At 42.8% G+C, this 17,250-nt stretch overlaps 3 protein-coding genes across 3 annotated transcripts; 1 reads left to right on the top strand and 2 right to left on the bottom strand.

Moving 5' to 3' along the window:
• Positions 1-354: 354 nt before the first annotated feature.
• On the bottom strand, positions 355-4,385 carry LOC112083885. Its single transcript, XM_024151997.1, has 4 exons — positions 3,820-4,385; positions 3,438-3,746; positions 2,847-3,284; positions 355-2,752 (listed from the first exon to the last, which is right to left on the bottom strand). The coding sequence occupies exons 1-4, from the start codon at positions 4,383-4,385 to the stop codon at positions 355-357; spliced, it is 3,711 nt and encodes a 1,236-aa protein (XP_024007765.1).
• Positions 4,386-5,790: 1,405 nt separating this feature from the next.
• On the top strand, positions 5,791-10,448 carry LOC18991686 (far upstream element-binding protein 1). Its single transcript, XM_006415004.2, has 7 exons — positions 5,791-6,082; positions 6,385-6,950; positions 7,034-7,219; positions 7,330-7,407; positions 7,480-7,551; positions 7,633-7,743; positions 9,169-10,448. The coding sequence occupies exons 1-7, from the start codon at positions 5,878-5,880 to the stop codon at positions 10,204-10,206; spliced, it is 2,256 nt and encodes a 751-aa protein (XP_006415067.1). The 5' UTR covers positions 5,791-5,877; the 3' UTR covers positions 10,207-10,448.
• Positions 10,449-10,788: 340 nt separating this feature from the next.
• LOC18991685 (non-lysosomal glucosylceramidase) lies at positions 10,789-16,557 on the bottom strand. The gene is made up of 20 exons (XM_006415003.2): positions 16,390-16,557; positions 15,775-15,827; positions 15,463-15,567; positions 15,155-15,211; positions 14,992-15,062; positions 14,766-14,865; positions 14,582-14,652; positions 14,345-14,472; positions 14,144-14,247; positions 14,004-14,057; positions 13,818-13,873; positions 13,690-13,728; positions 13,451-13,598; positions 13,163-13,338; positions 13,018-13,085; positions 12,847-12,919; positions 12,713-12,774; positions 11,706-12,615; positions 11,342-11,632; positions 10,789-11,250 (listed from the first exon to the last, which is right to left on the bottom strand). Exons 2-20 carry the CDS (start codon positions 15,814-15,816, stop codon positions 10,959-10,961), a joined length of 2,847 nt encoding a protein of 948 aa, XP_006415066.1. The 5' UTR covers positions 15,817-15,827; positions 16,390-16,557; the 3' UTR covers positions 10,789-10,958.
• Positions 16,558-17,250: the final 693 nt, after the last annotated feature.

Here is a 17,250-nt window from a genome sequence, read left to right as displayed (position 1 = left end):
GATGATAAATTTCCAGACGAACTTCTTGACATCGATTCTGTGAATCTCGGGGTATGCCTTGGCTTCGACCCATTTGGTGAAGTAGTCCATGACGACCAGAACGTATTGCTTCTGAGTCGTAGATCGGCGAAAAGGACCGATGATGTCCATTGCCCAGCGCATGAAAGGGTATGGTGCGGTCGAGGTCATCAAGTGCTCGGTAGGAAGCTTGATCATCGGGCCATGACGTTGGCATTTCTCGCAGCGTGTTGTATACTTTTCGCAGTCGGAAAGCATAGTGGACCAATAATAGCCAGCTTTTTTGATCTTGAACGCCAAAGACCGAGCTCCAGAGTGATTCCCTCCTTCTCCTTCTTATACTTTCTGCATTACTTCCATGATGTCGTTGCCGTGAACGCAAGTCAAGAGTACACCGGACACATCCCATCTGAGAAGAGTGCCCTTAATGACCATGTATCGAGCTGCACGAGCCTTAAGGCGCCGAGCTGCCCATTTATCTGCAGGGACCGTTCCATCTCCAATGTAGCCCACAATTTCTAAGGTCCAATCTTTGGGCTCGTCTTCACCTTCGGCTTCGATATCGATTGGAACGTGTTGGCCTTCGGACTCGTCTTTGAGATCAGATTCGTTATCGTTTTGTTCGTCCATGTTGGTGTTGAGATCGGTGACGACCTCTCTGGGTTTCGTCTTCCGGGTGAGGGGTGGAGCGAGATTGGGTTGGGCTTCGTAATCACGGCGTCTTGTAATGATGTTGCAGTTCGGACCAGGCTCGATACTTGGTCGTTCGATTGCTGCGATTGGGATAGTTCGCCGAAGATCGGGTTCAGAATTAGTCGCGAGAACGGCTAAGGCGTTGGCGGTTGCGTTCTCATCATGAGGTATCTTTGTAAGCTCGAAGGTTGAGAACTCCGAAGCAACATCCTTAAGGACTTTGAGGTACGCGTCCATGCGATCGTTCTTAGCCTCGTATTCACAGTGAAATTGGTTAGCCACAAGTTGAGAGTCGCAGTAAGCGTGTACGTGTTCGGCACCAATACTTTTAGCAAGTCGTAGTCCGACAATCAATGCTTCGTATTCGGCATCATTGTTGGACGTCGGGAAGCTAAGACGAAATGATTGTTCGATAACCTCCCTTTCGGGGGATTTGAGACGAATCCCGACGTCGGATCCTTTATGGGAAGAGGAGCCATCGGCGTAGAGAATCCAAGGTTTTATGACAGGATTAGCTTCGACGAGCTCAGGTGGGAGTTCGACCAAGAAATCCGCCAGGACTTGAGACTTTGTTGCAGTTCTTCCTCGGTATTCGATGTCATACTCGCTAAGTTCAATGGCCCACTTGGCGAGTCGTCCGGATTGACTTGGGCTATGGAGGAAAGTGCGAAGAGGGTAGTCAGTTAGGACAACGATCGAGTGAGATTGTAAATACGGGCGTAACTTCCTCGCGGAAATAACCACGGCAAAGGCGAACTTCTCCAAGGTCGTGTAACGATACTCTGACCCATCAAGGGATTTGCTTGTGTAGAACATTGACTTCTGCTCGCCACGATCTTCTCGAACAAGAACACTGCTGACCGCGTACTCCGAAATTGCGATGTAGAGGTAGAGTGTTTTGCCGGTTTCGGGTTTGGATAAGACTGGTGGCGTAGACAAGTATTTTTTTAGCTCGGCAAAAGCTTCTTCGCACTTCTCATTCCATTCGAGATGTTTGTTACCGCAAAGAAGTTGGTAGAAAAGCAAGCACTTGTCTGTTGATCTGGATATAAATCGACTAAGTGCTGCAATGCGTCCAATGAGTCGCTGAACTTCGCGTTTGGTTGTCGGAGATGGGAGCTCGAGTATAGCTGCGATCTGTTTTGGATTAGCTTCGATGCCTCGCCGTGTAACTATGTATCCGAGGAACTCTCTAGACGTTACGCCGAACGTGCACTTAGTGGGATTAAGCTTCATGCAATACTGGTCTAAAATATCGAAGCATGTGCGAAGATGACCGACGTGATCGGTAGCGACGAGTGATTTCACGAGCATATCGTCAATGTAAACTTCCATAGTTCGCCCGAGCTGGCTTGCGAACATCCGGTTCACCAGTCGTCGGTACGTTGCTCCAGCATTCTTCAGACCAAAAGACATGACCTTATAGCAGTATATGCCGCGGTCTGTGATGAACGATGTCTTTTCCCGATCTTGCGGATGCATAAGAATCTGATTATATCCGGAGAATGCGTCCATAAACGAGAGTAGTTTGTTTCCGGCAGTTGCATCCACAAGGCGGTCAATATGAGGCAAAGGAAAACTATCTTTCGGACATGTCTTATTGAGATCGGTAAAGTCGACGCAAATCCTCCATTTACCGTTCTTTTTCTTAACGACTATGGGATTTGCTAACCAATCAGGATATTTGACCTCAGTAATAGATCCTGCTTTAAGCAACCGCTCGACCTCATCATTGACGGCTTGTGCCTTCTCTGGTCCGAGCTTTTGGCGTTTCTGCTTGATCGGTTTGTATGTTGGATCGATGTTAAGCTCGTGACACGCGATCTGTGGATCAATCCCGGGCATATCTTCTACCGACCATGCGAAGGTTGACGAATGCTGTTTCAGAAAGTGAATGAGTGGATCGCGGATGCTTGAGTCGAGTTCGGCACCGATTCCGACTTGACGCTCTGGCCTTACTGCGTCGATCCACACTTGAATAATTGATTCCTGCTTAGGTTTGGTTTGCTGGACGACAAGCTCGTTTGTCGGACCTAGTGAACTGATGACACAAGCTTGGTTGGCCGAACGAAACTTGCACTCGTTTATGTAACATGATCGTGCGACGGCTTGGTTTCCTCGGAGAGTGTAGACACCGTCGGGAGTTGGGATCTTCAGGCACTGAGTACGTCGAGGCCACCGCCTTCATTGCGTGTAACCAAGGTGTGCCGAGAATGGCGTTGTAGATTGCTGGTTTGTCGAGGATGAGGAACTGGATGATCTTTGCGACTCCGCCGAGGTAGATCGGGATGTTGACCATGCAGCGTTCTCCGTCGAAACCTGTAAGTGGCTCGATAAAAGGCTCAATCTTATCTGATAGTAACTCGAGCTGGTCAAGTGCTTCCTTGAAGATAATGTTAACCGAACTGCCTGTATCGACCAGAATGCGGCTAACTTCGACGTCGTCGAGGAGTAGTTCGACGACAAGGGCGTCGTTGTGCGGTTTATACAACCCGATTGTGCCAGCCTCGGTAAATACCAAAGGCGTTCCTTTCGGCGGATCGTGCGGGACTTTGGGTGCGCTGGCGGCCTGTCTACTGTATTCTTTGATAGCTCAAACCGAATAGCTGCAAGCTTCGATGGGCCCCATTATCATGTTGACGCGTTTCCTTGCTTTGGGAGCATGGTTTTCTGGTGCTCGGTCGTCACGATTGCGTTTTTGTTGTTCGGGCAATGCAGGCAGATACGGTGGCGGTGGTGGTAACGCCGGTAAAGCTGGTAACGTCAGTAAAGCTGGTGGAGTTGGTGGATCCTTGGCGATAGCATTCTCGAGCTGTACGTTGTTTGGTCGAGGCATGTTTGAACGACGGAGATCGTCAATCGAGATTTGCCCACTGTTCCTAGGCGTGTTTGAGCGACGGAGATCGTCAACCGAGATTTGCCCACTGTTCCTAGGCGTGTTTAAGCGACGGAGATCATCAACCGAGATTGGCCCCTTTCGATGTTGGCTGAGTAGATATTCTCGCAGGTGTCTGCATTCTTCGGTGCTATGTCCTCTACGGTTGTGGAATTCGCAGAACAAAGGACTCGTCCTGATCTTCTTCACCACAGACCCATTTATTGTTTTACTGTTTGGTTGTTTGCTGGATCGCATTAGCGTAGAACTTCTTACGATTCTCGTACCCTCTGCTGTATCCTGACTGTGGTTCGTTAGTTGTTGCTTTCGAACGTTCGGGTTGCTTTGTCGAATAACTTTGCTCATAAGCGGCTTCTTCTTCTTCTTCGGCAATGTAAGTATTAGCTCGGTGTAGTGCGTCTTCTAACGTCTGTGGATGGTTATGCGTGATCGCGCTTCGGAAGCTAGTCTTTATCCGAGCTCCTTTCTGAAGGCATAAGAGAGCGGCTTCATCGCTGATCGTACAATTAGCGACAATCGTCTTAAAGCGCTGGATGAAATCGCGAAGGCTCTCGCTTGCTCCTTGGGCTATTTGCCAGAGCTCGAAGTTCTTGGTGTTCTGCCCGATGAACATGGAGAAGTGTTCGACGAAAGCCGTCGTCAACTCCTTATAGTTATCTATTGAGTTCGCCTCGAGTCGTGAAAACCAATCGAGAGCCACTCCTCCCAGACTCTCCACAAACAGCTGGCACTGAACCGCATCCCTCTCCTCGGCGGATTTGAACTGGTATCGATTCATGCAGATGCCGAATGATGTCAAAAAGTGCCGGGGTCAGTATTGCCTTCATAGATGTTTATCTTAAGCTTCTCCATGTGTTTGACTGGTGTTCCTGCTATGCGCGTAAAGGGTGTTTTTTGTGTTTCCTGAATGACGTGCTCGATCTCCGGAGCTGCGCTTGTTGCTTGATGTATTTTCGAGGTGATCTCACGAAGTTGTGCCTTCATTGCTTCGAACTCGGCGTCGCGACTTAGGTCCGGCGCTGGTGCGTTTGCTGATCCGACTGCGGTAGACCTCATTAGTTCCGGCTGGGTCTCCATCTGTATTGAGGTCGTCAATAATGTTCCGAACTCGAAGGGGAGTGCGTGCTTGACTGAGCTCGGTGATTTGCGCTGCCATCTGACTGAAACGTTCCTCACTCCTTTTGTTAATGGCCTCAAATTGGGCGTTGAACACTTGGAGCAGCAATTCAGTTCCAAAACCTCCTACGGCTGCGGGGGTTTGGCCGGCTTCAGTCACAGCGTTTTCCCCAGGAATTCCTCCTCCCTGCTCCGCTGGGTTTCGGACGTTAGCGTTCTCTCCACCGAGAGGGTTTCCTTCCTCGTGAATGTTGGCTTGATCCATCATTGCTGATTCGATCTATCCGAAGTTCGATCTAAAACTGAAAATTCTTTTTAGGCCCCCTTCCTGGCGCGCCAATTGTTGATATGTGAATATCGACCAGGGGCAAAACAGTACTTTAGATCGGTAAACTCGGGTTTTATTAGATCGAATCGAAAGAGTACAATTGAGTTCGGTAGTTAAGTAGATAATAACGAACTAAGAGTTTATGAAACCAAGAATCTAGCGTGATGAGTTCTCAGTCTCTAAGTCTTCTCTGGAATATCTTGTGTTCTCTGGCGTCGATTCATCTTCCTTTATATATATCCTCTGAGTCGGTCATCAAGTGCATCTCCAGCGATATGGGACCGAGAGGAATTTCCTTTTCTCTCGGTCCTTTTCCTTTTTTTCATAGTAGTTTCCTTTTCCATTGCGAAACTTTCCTATTTTTGTCCGAATTCGGGGAACTTCTCGGTTCTTTCGAGAAGCTTCTCGCCGATCTCGGCTTAATGGGCTGCGTTCGGCCCAAGACTTTATTCGGCCCAGTCTTCCCGATACATTCTTTCGTGAACCTGGTTTACGTTACGCCGATCTCGGTTTGTACTGGAGAAAATCGGGGTGCGGTTTTCACCTCCAACACCATGTTTCGTTATTTCTCCAATAATTTTCTTACATAGAAACTGATGAGCATATAAAATGGAACCAAACACAATTGCTTCAGTTCGAAACAAAATTAAGGCCCAATAGGCCTATTTAAAAAGGCCCATTTAGAGAGTAGAAGTAAACGCTTAATTACACAAGTCGACACTTCCCGTCCTTTCCCCGTACACTCACTGGTTCCGAAGCCCTAACGTTTCCTGGTCGCCGATTTATCACCAAAGAAGGCAATTTCTTGCTTTTTCCCGATCAACACATGGCGGAGGAAGATGTTATCGCTTACCCTGTTCAGCCGTCCGATCACAAACGCAAGCTTGAGAATGTCGAATCGGAGCTCCTCGAGCAACACGACGGCTCGATTGATCGTTCTTACGAAGTCTCTGTAGATATTGGCCAGAAAGCTACTGACTTTTCTCATGCGAAGCGACCGAAGCTCGACGATGAGGCTGCCGATGGGTTAGGTATCTCCGATTCCTTGGCTTTGTTTACATACTAGGGATTTTGGGCGGATTCGATATTTTTTTCTTCTGGGTTGCCGATGGGTTAGGTATCTCCGATTCCTTGGCTTTGTTTACATACTAGGGATTTTGGGCGGATTCGATATTTTTTTCTTCTGGGTTGTGCTTTTCGAAAAGCCTTAACATTTGTTCTTGGATTCGTTAATCTGAAGTATCTATTATGTATTACGTTACAGAATTGTAGTAAAGTGGATTGTTTGTTTTGTTTTGGGGTAGATGAATCATGCATTCTCGTTTTGATTTAGGTATTGGGAAAAATCAAGAAAGAGGAGAAGACAATGGTGAGGAGAGGCCTGAAGAATCCAAGGAAGAGGGAACTAATGAACCCACTGCGCAGGAAGTGGAGAACCAAGATGGTAATCCTCTAATTGAAAAAGTTCAGGCGCCCAATCACGCTGAGGAATCTGAGAATAAGATGGATGATATTGGTAAATCCGATGATAACCAACCAGCTTCTGTTGAGGCTGGAACCTCCGTTGAAGAAAGTAAGGAGGTGAATGATACTGTTTCTCAGAAGGAAGCTGATGACAATAGTAAGGAAACGAATGAAGCCATTGTTGAGAAAGAAGTTGAAATTGAAAGTAAGGAAGTCACTGATGGCAGCCCTCACAAGGAAGATGATAACGAAACTAAGGAGGCAATTGCTGGTGGCTCTCAGAAGGAGACTGGTGACGAGAGTAAGGAAGTGAACGGCGATGGTTCTCATGAAGAGACTGGCGACGGAAGTAAAGAAGTAAATGGTGGCAGTTCTAATAAGGAAGTTGACGACACCCAGTCCACAACTCGCCGAATAGATGTCCCAAGTTCAAAGGTGATTTGATTGGGTTTCCTTTTTGACTCGTGTATGAGTAAGTCTTGCTGAGTTTATTTATGTGCTCTCCGCATGCGTCGCAGGTTGGCACGCTTATTGGTAAAGGCGGGGAGATGGTACGGCATCTTCAGATCAATTCTGGTGCCAAAATCCAAATTCGGAGGGATGCAGAGGCTGATCCAAATTCAGCTTTAAGACCGGTGGAGTTAATTGGAAATCTTGCTTCTATTGAGAAAGCAGAGAAGCTTATCAATCAAGTTATAGCAGAGGTTTAAAGTTGTCTTTGACATCAGTGTTGGTTTCTTTTTTAATTAGCAATTTTTACTTTGTTGTGAGGCCTAAGATTTGGCTACTTTTTTTTCTTCTGCTGCGATCCTAGACTGAATCAGGAGGTGTACCTGCCCTTTTTGCAAGGGGGGTCCCAGAACAAATGGAAATTAAAGTTCCAAATGATAAGGTATTTCCTGGTGATTGTTCTGCCTGATCAGTGATCATTTCAAGAAAAACCTAATCCATCTTCAACTGATAGGTTGGTGTGATTATTGGCCGAGGTGGGGAAACTATCAAGAACATGCAGACAAAGTCGAGAGCACGCATTCAGGTGGCCACTTTTATTCAGTCGAGTGTATTTCGAGTAGTGAGATACGTTGTGATAATAGTGTTTAAAATACTTTTCATATAGTTAATACCACATGAAGAAGGTGATGGGTCTAAGGAAAGGACTGTTCGTATTTCTGGTGATAAAAGGCAGATTGATATTGCTACTGCGTTGATAAAGGATGTTATGTACCAGGTTTGTGTTCTGATGTTTTTCCTCTGAACGATGTCATTGCTTTTAGTTTTTGCAACCATGCTGATTGTATTTGTAACATGTGAGTGTTCAAGTGCTTTGTTTTCATTCATCTTAATGCATCATTTATCTGGTATACAAAGATGTTCGTTAATCATATCCTGATGTTTGCTTTTGACTTAATTTTCACTAATGCAACTACATAGTTAATGAGGTGATAAATCTGTGTTTTCTCAGTGTTCCTGCTATCTGTTTTAGTTTAAGTAGGCAATTTTTGTTTGCTAATATCCTGGTCCATGCAATCTCTGTAAAAATAGCTTGTTGCCTATGATCAATTTTAGGTCCATTGCCTTAATCATTGTGTTCATATTATGCTGATTCACGTTGGATTTGTTTTGATGGGGCAAATGTTCTTCTGACTTTCCTGCTGTAATATATGCAAAAGCTTTGCTGTCTTAATTTAAAAGTTTAGTGCAAATTTATGGTGGCTGCGCTGATTTAGGGAATAGTTGCATGTTGATGTCCTAAAAGAGTACTTGGTTCATGCTGCTGCAATAAGAAGGATATCTTATGTGCATATTGTAAAGAAAGATGCTCACTTTCTCCTGTTAAGAAGATCATATGTTCCGTCCCCAATGTCACTTGCCATGATTTTTTAATTTAAAGTGTCGATGTCGAATTGGTGTTGGCTTTAAAAATGCAGATGTGGCCATTACCTTTCAATTGGGGTCAGCATTGCCTTGTTGGTGTACAGTAGACATCACCCAGGTCTACGGATGAAGGTATTTGGCATTTGTGATTCAGACTTGCAGGTTCTAGTAGTCGGTAAGGCTGCTTTTGTATCCTGAAAACTTCAAGACCTTAGTGTGAGCATGGATATACTACAGTACCGTTGTGTTACATTTTCTCAAATGATCTTTGAAATACTAAAGAGGAGCCTGGTGAGACCATTGTGCGTGCTGTAAATAATCGGCTTTGATATCAAACATGTACTGCAGTTTCACATAGGCTATGGTACTAAGTTGACGCCAAGGCTTTATGCTCAGTTTGAAACAGTTTGGAATGCTATTGACAGCTGAATTGTTGGTAGACAGTTTTGGAATGCTATTGACAGCTGAATTGTTGTAGAGTTATAACTTTTAGGCTTTAATAATTTTAACATATGTGATGTTTCTGAATGCCTGCTTATGACCTGTTTTGATGAAATTCTTTGTTGTCTTGCTGTGTTTTTAGTCGTATCCTCATTTTGGATTCTTTTGTGAACTTAGAGATTTCATGATATGCTGTGAAGCTGACCTGCTTTGTTGCACAAATAAGTTTCAGATAAATAGCAGTGCTTTCTGTGTTCTTCTTTTTATCAGCTGTGTGAGATTTTATGTACTCTTTTGTTGTCTCTGACAGGAGTTTTCATGGTTGTATCTTTTGTAGGATACAAGACCATCACATTATTCTGGTGGATATAACCAGCCTCCTTACCAACCCCGAGGACCAGGTGGTCCACCTCAATGGGGTTCGCGTGGTCCTCATGGGCCACACTCAATGCCATACAATTACCACCATGGTGGACCGTACCATTCTCCGGGCTCACATTACAGACCTCCCAATTCCGGCGGTTATCCTCCACAACATATGCCTCCTAGAAGTGGATATGGTTCTGGTTGGGAACAAAGACCTCCACATTCTGGTCCATACGATTATTACGGTAGGCAAGGAGCTCAAAACTCAGGTCCTGTGCCGTCCCATGCTGCTCCTTACTCCCAGTCAGGTGCTCCGCAAAATTATGGGCAGATGTATGATCAGCCAAACTATGATAATCCTCCTATGCAGCAATCTTATGGAGGATATGGAGGCTCCCAACAGGGCTATCCCCCGGCAGGCGGTCAACACCAAATGCAGCAACCAGCTAGACCTTACGGGATGCAGGGATCAGTTGAGCAAGGATATGGGCCTCCAAGGCCAGCAGCACCTTCTGGTGATGTGCCTTACCAAGGTCCAACTCAAGCAGCACCATCGTATGGTTCAAACATGGCTCCACAACAGCAATATGGCTATGCATCAAATGCGCCTGTTCAGCAAACTTACCCTTCATACAGCTCTGCAGCACCGTCTGATGGTTATAATGGTACACAAGCACCACCAGTTGCCCCAGCTTATGAGCAGCACAGTGTTCAGCCAACTTCTGGTGTGCAGCAGCAAACTTCAGCTGGGTACGGGCAAGTACCTCCAACCGGTGGTTATAGTTCATATCCCTCTACACAGCCGGCTTATGGTAATGCACCGGCTCAGAGCAATGGAAACTATGGATACGGCTCTCAATATCCTAGCTATGGAGGTGGAAACGCATCAGCATATTCTGCACCTGTTGGCCAAACCGCGTATCCTCAGACTGCACCTGCTCAGGCCGGCTATGAGCAATCTGCAACTCAATCAGCAGGCTATGCAGCTGCTCCTGGAACAGCACAGTGAATTAGTCCTACCCTCAAATCAGTACGATGCAGACCAGGCTTATGATGCGCCTCGCTAGAAGATCATAAGTGTGCAAGGTTAGTAGACTTGCATGCCTAAACTGCTCGTCCGGTTTTAGACAGTCTCAGTAGTTCCCCAGGTCTTTGATGTGCCTTCTTATTATCATTGGATCTAAACCTGTATGACTCCTCCGTTACATTTTGCACCGTCATCTGAGTACACATTAATTTGTTCTTCTTCTTCTTCTTCTTCTGCTGTACTGCTGTTATTATCGTGTTTAAGGTGTTTCTAAAATCTAAGTTATTATCTTTTATTTCTGATTCTTGCTTTGAAGGTTTTGTATTCATCGACATTTAGTAGTTAGGTTCGCAAGCCTTATTATAAAGAGTTTTTACCGAACTGTTTCTCAGGTATTACAATTCTTAAATAAAAACAACTTAGATGTTCTTACAATGGGAAGTGTTGTCTCATCTACGTCTTCATTCTATGGTAAAGAGAAGCACTGGATCATGTTCTTAAGACTGAACAGACTGTATCAAACGTTTAAGGGAATTAAAGAATAGCAATTGAGATCTTAAACAATTACATATCCAAGACGGTGTAGACAGTTTATTAACATTTGGTTCCGTCTATACTTGTAAAGTAATAACCAACAACTGAAACAACCACAGAAAAAAAAAAAGAGGGAACAAAAAAGAAGCTATGCAGTCTGACCAGAACTGGTCGTCTGCGACTCATTATTAGGTTGTGGCCTATAGGCGGGTTAGCTTGAGGAAGGTCTCGTACGCAGCCTGGAAGCGGCTTCTATGGTCTTTTCCCTTGGTGGTTTTCAGATAGTGAGCCACTTTGATAAACCCGGCATGTTGCTCAAACAGAACAGACGTTTCCACTTCCTCTTGATGCTTGAACAATTGATCTTGTTCTTTATTAGGTTGTGGCATTGTGTGTGCCCACTGTATCCCCCATATAGCTAAAGGCCTCATGTAACAAAGTGATCTATACTCGCCAGTCGTGGTCCATGCTTCTGGTGTCTGAAATGAGCAGCTGCATCCCAAAAAAAAGCCGAACAAAACTTGTTAATACATCACGAACATAGATGAGTTAACAAAGAAAACTTATCCCACGGTTAGCCTACCCGAGACCCCGGTCAGACCAAGCGGTCTCATAGATTCCACTTGCTGTCCTAAACCCTTTCTCCGCAAGCCCTTCTTGAATCATACAAGCCGCGACCGAGTATGTAGTCCCGGCCCAAACCTCCCTCGACACCATCGTGCTTGTGTCTACTCGTCCATCAGGTAACATCCCGTTCACAGCTCCACGTGTCCCTTCTCTCACTTTCATCACATTGAAGTCGTAGATCGTCTCCAAAGCTGTCTTTATCCACTCTTCTTTCGCTATCGGCTTCAATCCACACGCTCTCGCGTACCTATATGCCAATACTCATTATTCACTATTCAACCTCTAAACGAAGAATTAGTCATGTTCTGTTTAACACTTACCATTGTCCAGCCAATTGATCAGCCAAGATTGACGAGCTTGAGCCACTTCGACTGTTATCGTAATTGAAATAAGAACCATTCCAAAGCTTCTCGTACACGCTTCTTGCTTTCTCATACTTGGCATTGAAGTAAACCGCAGCTCCCTTGTCCCCAACTTCTAGGGCCAATGCAGATCCGGCCTGAAGAGCCGCGACCCAGAGACCTCCACAGTAAGCGCTCACGCCTGTGCAAGACCATGCGTCGTAAGTCTGATCCGGAAACCCTTCATTCTCGATCATCCCATCTCCGTCTTTATCAAACTGGTCTAAGTAAGCGATTGCAGTGTAAACTGATGGCCAAACCTCTTTTGCAAAGTTTAGGTCACCGGTCGCGACCACATCTCTATAGACTTGAAGAACAAACTTGGCGTTCAAGTCTTTCCACCTATCCGTGTTGAACAAGTTATAAGCATTTACTTCAAACCATGGATCGTTCAAACCGATATCGTGAGGAACCGCTCCTAGGACTTTTCTTGTAACGAATTCGCCTGAGCTCATGACCTGTTTCTTGCTGGAATCGTGCATTAGAACCGCTGCAGCGAAATCTCTCTGGAGGCTTAGCTCGAGTTTTGGAAAAAGCATGAGCAATGCGAAAGAGGAGTAGAAATGAACATCGTAGGTATTGTACATTAGATACTGAATCCCTTCAAGGTAAAGGAATTGTCCAATGTTTTCTTGAGTGTTCTGAGTAAGAGCGGTTCCGAGTGTTGAGGATAGAGGAGCATGAATCTGTGAGCAGACCGCATCGATTCTTCCCAAGATGTCCAAGGCTATGTTGTTCTGGTCTGGCTCAGTATTGTCTATAGTTGATGTACTGAGAGAGATCTTTCTTTTTCCTATACTATCTAGGCTTTGCTTCGGTGGTAACCCATCTACAGATAATAGGGAAAAAACAAAATTGAGAAATCCGGTTAAGAAGATTGAAAGTTAGAGAAATATATGTTTGTTGAAGAATCAAATATTTGTTACCTGTCCAGATGGTTCCTCCTGAGTTGAAATAGTATAGTTCGTTGAAGAGAGTTATTCGATACCTGAAAACAATTTCTTGGTTACTTTCTTCAGCTCAATTCAATTTGGCAAAGGAGTTGAAGCAAAAGTATTACCACTCAGGAAGTGTTGTGTCAGCAAGAATAGGAGCTTGCCACTCTTCAATCTGAGTCTCCCAGTCAGAAAAGTCTAAGAACAGTCAAGAAAAAAAGAAAGCGTTATGAGATGATAATCTCTTAGATTAAGTAGAGGGCAGGGAAAAAGAAAAGGGAATGTTTGTTGCATACTGAGAAGAGCATCACGAGCCATTGCTACCGCTGCATTTCCTAAACCGCCATAGAATCTTGTGTATCGTCTATGAGCAAAAGAATTTCAAGTTACAAACAAGATTTCATTTCCTGAATTGGATTGAGAAGGGTCATATACGCATACCTGTGGTAAGTCTTCTTGTCGAATCTAGCCTCAGGACAATCCCAAGAGAGTGAAAACGTGACTGTACGTTCACATCCCGGTGGAACTTTCACCTTTGCTGCTATGGCGGCTCCAATGGAAGTTCCAGGCTTTGATGGAGTGCATGCATTGCATGTTAACTTGTCGAATGATGCGTTCTTAAGAGGAGCAAAGAAAAACGAAAAGCTTTAAACTTTTGATCTTTCCTTTTAATAGTGATACAAAACACTTGAAAATTAAAAGATTAGTTTTTAACCAAAAGAGTCTTACCTTTTTAATCTCATCCCACATATCTCCTGCTGTGATTTTGTTAGGAGTTGTACCGGATACTAAGAAACAAGGACAAGAGGAGACACGAACGTCTTCTGTTTCTTTTGCTGCAATTGCGTAGGTAATTGGTGGGTGTCCATTTGCTGTCCTGCAAGATAAGTTGCATAACAAACATCAACACAAAATCTTCCAATGATCAACACTAAATTAATGAAAGAGCCAGAGAAAGTGTGTTTTACTTGTGGTTTAAAGCTACTGCATGAACTCCATCTCTTGCCCTAGAAGATTCCATAACAGAAAACAAGATCCATGTCACTAAAATGAGCACATAGAAATATCTGTTTCAGCATTGGATGGAGATTCCTACATCATTGTTGAGTTAAAGTGCTGTCCAGTTAACCCAGAAGCTCCTCCCACAGAATTCTAATTAACCACAGCGAAAAATGGATCACTTTTGTATCGAATATTTCTTACAAAATAGGCAGAGGAAGCCAATCTATTAAAGGTTCTTAAATGATCAAGGGGAGAGTTGCTATGTATTGAGACTAGTTACCTCCCAAGTAAAGAGCAAAGTAACAGTTGCTTGTTCTTCTCCAGTGTTAGTCACCTGAAACAAGACATAACCAAAATAGCTCAGCTACAAGTTGTTTCCTGAGTTATACCGTTGAGGTAAACGCCATAGATTATTCATACCGTAAAGTTGAAAACCGAAACCGGAAGACTGGTTTCCTTGTAATTATGAGGTATAAAGGGAGAGACTTGACGAGAGACTATTCTGAGTTCAGGGTCAGGTTCACCTGTTCATCAAGTTAAAACATTTTCATAACTTATAAATCAAGAATTTGCAATTTGTAGTATAAACATGGTTAGAAACATTTCAGACGAACATTATACCTTCGTAGACTGTCCAAGACCTTGGATAAAGAGCATGGTAGGTGGATTTTTCCCCTGTCATGTTCCAGTCCCAAGACTCAATTCCTATATTTGGAGCTTGGCCTCTGCACAAATAACCTCCATTGTCTCTGCACAATCATATACAATAGCATAATTTAGATCATTTGTAAATTCATTCTGCTTCTTTAACTAAGAATCTGATGTAGACGCAAGAAAGAAAGAATGGATTTGACTTACTTAATCACTTCTGGCTTTGTTGGGCATAAAACAGTCGAGTGTTTCACACCGCCCGGGCGAGAAACAAAAACCTATAATTTAAACAGATCAAGAAGCATGGGAGGGTTAAATCACAAAGCCATCAAAGACACAAGAAATGGTTTACAACAGAAGAATTCAGGAAGTTTCATGATTGTTCACTTACAGAGAATTGGTTTGTGAGGATTGGAGTTTCCTCGCAAACTTTTGGGAACAGCTTGAACTGCTGAAATTCACCCTTGTAACTCCTTCCAATGCTTCCTGCACTGAAACACGGTTTTTTCGCCAGCGGTTTTGTACATTAATACATTGCAACTGAGGATTTTAAACGTTTAGAGCATTGATATTTTTTGTGCTCTAAGAAATTTTTGAAGCTTATATCAATTTCATACCCAATTCCTCCTAAAGGGACGCCATGATCTCCGGTTATATGGTGTTTTCTGAAGATGTCGAAAATCGAAGCCTGCAGGTTTTGGCAAGTTTTCAGAATTTGATGAAAACAAAGGTCATCAAATGTTTTGTGAGGATAAAAATTCTGTGAGAAAGATCTCTTACTCTTCCTTTTGCGGCTTCTTCTTTGGTGTGACGCCACAATCTGTAGCCTAATGGAAACTTTTGAAAAGCCAAAACAGAGAGAGGGAGAGAGATTTAGTTTTTTTTTTTTTTTAAGTTCCGAAGAACAGAGCATCTGACCTAAATCATAACTTGTAAAGAAAGAAAGAGGAATCCTTATAATTTTTTTGTAACTTTTTTTTTTGAACGGAAAATCCTCGTTTATGAATATGTCTCTTTGATTGGAGAATCTTTATTCAGGCATCCTTTTCTAGCTAAAGAATGGTAGAGCGCGAGAAAGATGATATTACCAAATGAAGATGATCTCGTTTAGTCAGTTTGAACTGAGAAGGGGTCTTTGCTTGACTGTTCAACTTCCTTTCCCATGAAAATGGAGGAAGTTTATCATCTCTGGCCTATAAAGATTATATAGGACCCCATTTTTTTATCAAAAAAAAAAAAGATTATGACCCCAAGTGAAAAAAAGAAGCTAAATTCAGAATTGTAAAGACCACAGTGCCTAATCATGACGAATTATTTCCACAATCACAAAAAACATTTGATACTCATAGCAGTTTTAAACAGTGATAGAGAGAAGATAATCAGTTAAAGACAAAACATACCATTTGGTTTTGGTCTTCAGTTTCTTCGTGACCGTTTTGCATCTCTGGTTGGCCTAACAGATTAAGAGATTCTAGTCAGAGAACAGAGATGAACAAAGCGAGTGGAAAAGGTCATGACTCATGAGACAAACTATAAAAATTTAAGCATAAGGGAATCTCAGATATAAGACAAAAAGCTAGTTTTTTTCTTTTTTTTTTACTCAGATGCAAAAGGACTGTTTTGTCAAAAAGATGTACATGTGTCTACCAAAAAAACAGCAAAAAATTTTGCATGAGAAACTTGAAATCATCATGGGTTTTGCAAGAACAACAAGAAGATATAAACCAAGAAAAAAAAAACCATAAGAGTCATCTTAATGTTTCATACTACAAAAATTGATATACAGTATAGGTTTTTAATCACAAAAGCAGTTAAGAAGATCAATATTTCAAGACCCACAAGGGGCTGCTAGGATAAAAGCTTTACTGTAAATTATGAACATGCACAGAAGAAAAACAGAAGAAACAAAAATGAGGCAAAAAGCTTGAAACTTTTAGCCGGATGAGATAATTACATATTGAAATGAACCAAGAAAATCATCAATACAATTCCAATTACATAAAGGTAAAAATTACCTAAAAGGGTTCTTTTTCAATCCTTCAGAGCAGAGAGAAATGTGTGAATGATGAAGGAAAGAAATCACTAAAAGAAAAGTGGCTGTAGATTTTTCTTTCTGTTTGGGTGGGGAAACAGAGAAACATAAATAGAAGCAAAGAGAGAAGAAAAAAAGAAGACAACATGCGGGCCACACAATAGCTTGAGTTTGGTGATTATAAAATTGCTAACAAAAAAAGAAAACTTATAATCAGAGACAGAGTGTGTCGTCGACTTGTCTTTATCAAAATTTCTTTAAAAGCCATATGAACGTTTCTTTAACTTAAAAAATCTTTTTCATCGACTGGTCAAATTCTTTTGCATTGTAGACGAATTCCACACTGAATCAACATTCTCTATTTTTATTATTTAGTCTTTCATATATAAGGATTCTGTGCCAAACTCTCATTGGATTTTCAATCTCAATATAATTTTTGTAATGGTCTACACCTATTAGAAATATATAGATTTTTTTTAAACTCGACTACCAGAACAAAACTAAGTGTTAATGGATTAGTGGTTTCCATTTCTAGAGGAGATGTCTTATAGGTTTAAGCTAGAAATTGATTCTCCACAAACGTGAAATGATATAGCCCTTCTCATATGGCAAGTTGAAACTATGTCAGGGTTTAGATCCATTAACAAATCCGGTGAGAAGGCTAACCGACAGCTATAGTCGTCGGCTGGTAAAAGCTTGAATAGTTTTTTTTATAAAAACAATGAGAATAAAACCATTGAAATTTTACTTTTGCATGTATCATCCATATGTGACCAAAGAAAGTTATAACTGAAGTGGAAATGATCATCGTGAATCATGATGTTTTCGCCTTTCAGTAAAATAA

The sequence above is a fragment of the Eutrema salsugineum genome, unplaced genomic scaffold, assembly GCF_000478725.1.
Source record: "Eutrema salsugineum unplaced genomic scaffold, Eutsalg1_0 scaffold_5, whole genome shotgun sequence".
NCBI lineage: Eukaryota > Viridiplantae > Streptophyta > Magnoliopsida > Brassicales > Brassicaceae > Eutrema > Eutrema salsugineum.
This window is presented reverse-complemented; position numbering and strand designations above follow the sequence as displayed.

Coding starts and splice junctions, on each gene's coding strand:
- LOC112083885 (XM_024151997.1), bottom strand. CDS start 4,385: ATGAATCGATACCAGTTCAAATCCGCCGAGGAGAGGGATGCGGTTCAG. Junction 3,747..3,819: donor ATCCAGCAAACAACCAAACA/GTAAAACAATAA, acceptor CCACAACCGTAG/AGGACATAGCACCGAAGAAT. Junction 2,753..2,846: donor GAAGATCCCAACTCCCGACG/GTGTCTACACTC, acceptor TTGTGTCATCAG/TTCACTAGGTCCGACAAACG.
- LOC18991686 (XM_006415004.2), top strand. CDS start 5,878: ATGGCGGAGGAAGATGTTATCGCTTACCCTGTTCAGCCGTCCGATCAC. Junction 6,083..6,384: donor TGAGGCTGCCGATGGGTTAG/GTATCTCCGATT, acceptor GTTTTGATTTAG/GTATTGGGAAAAATCAAGAA. Junction 7,220..7,329: donor TCAATCAAGTTATAGCAGAG/GTTTAAAGTTGT, acceptor CTGCGATCCTAG/ACTGAATCAGGAGGTGTACC.
- LOC18991685 (XM_006415003.2), bottom strand. CDS start 15,816: ATGCAAAACGGTCACGAAGAAACTGAAGACCAAAACCAAATG. Junction 14,866..14,991: donor GTCCCTTTAGGAGGAATTGG/GTATGAAATTGA, acceptor ACCGTGTTTCAG/TGCAGGAAGCATTGGAAGGA. Junction 13,339..13,450: donor TGTGGGATGAGATTAAAAAG/GTAAGACTCTTT, acceptor GCTCCTCTTAAG/AACGCATCATTCGACAAGTT.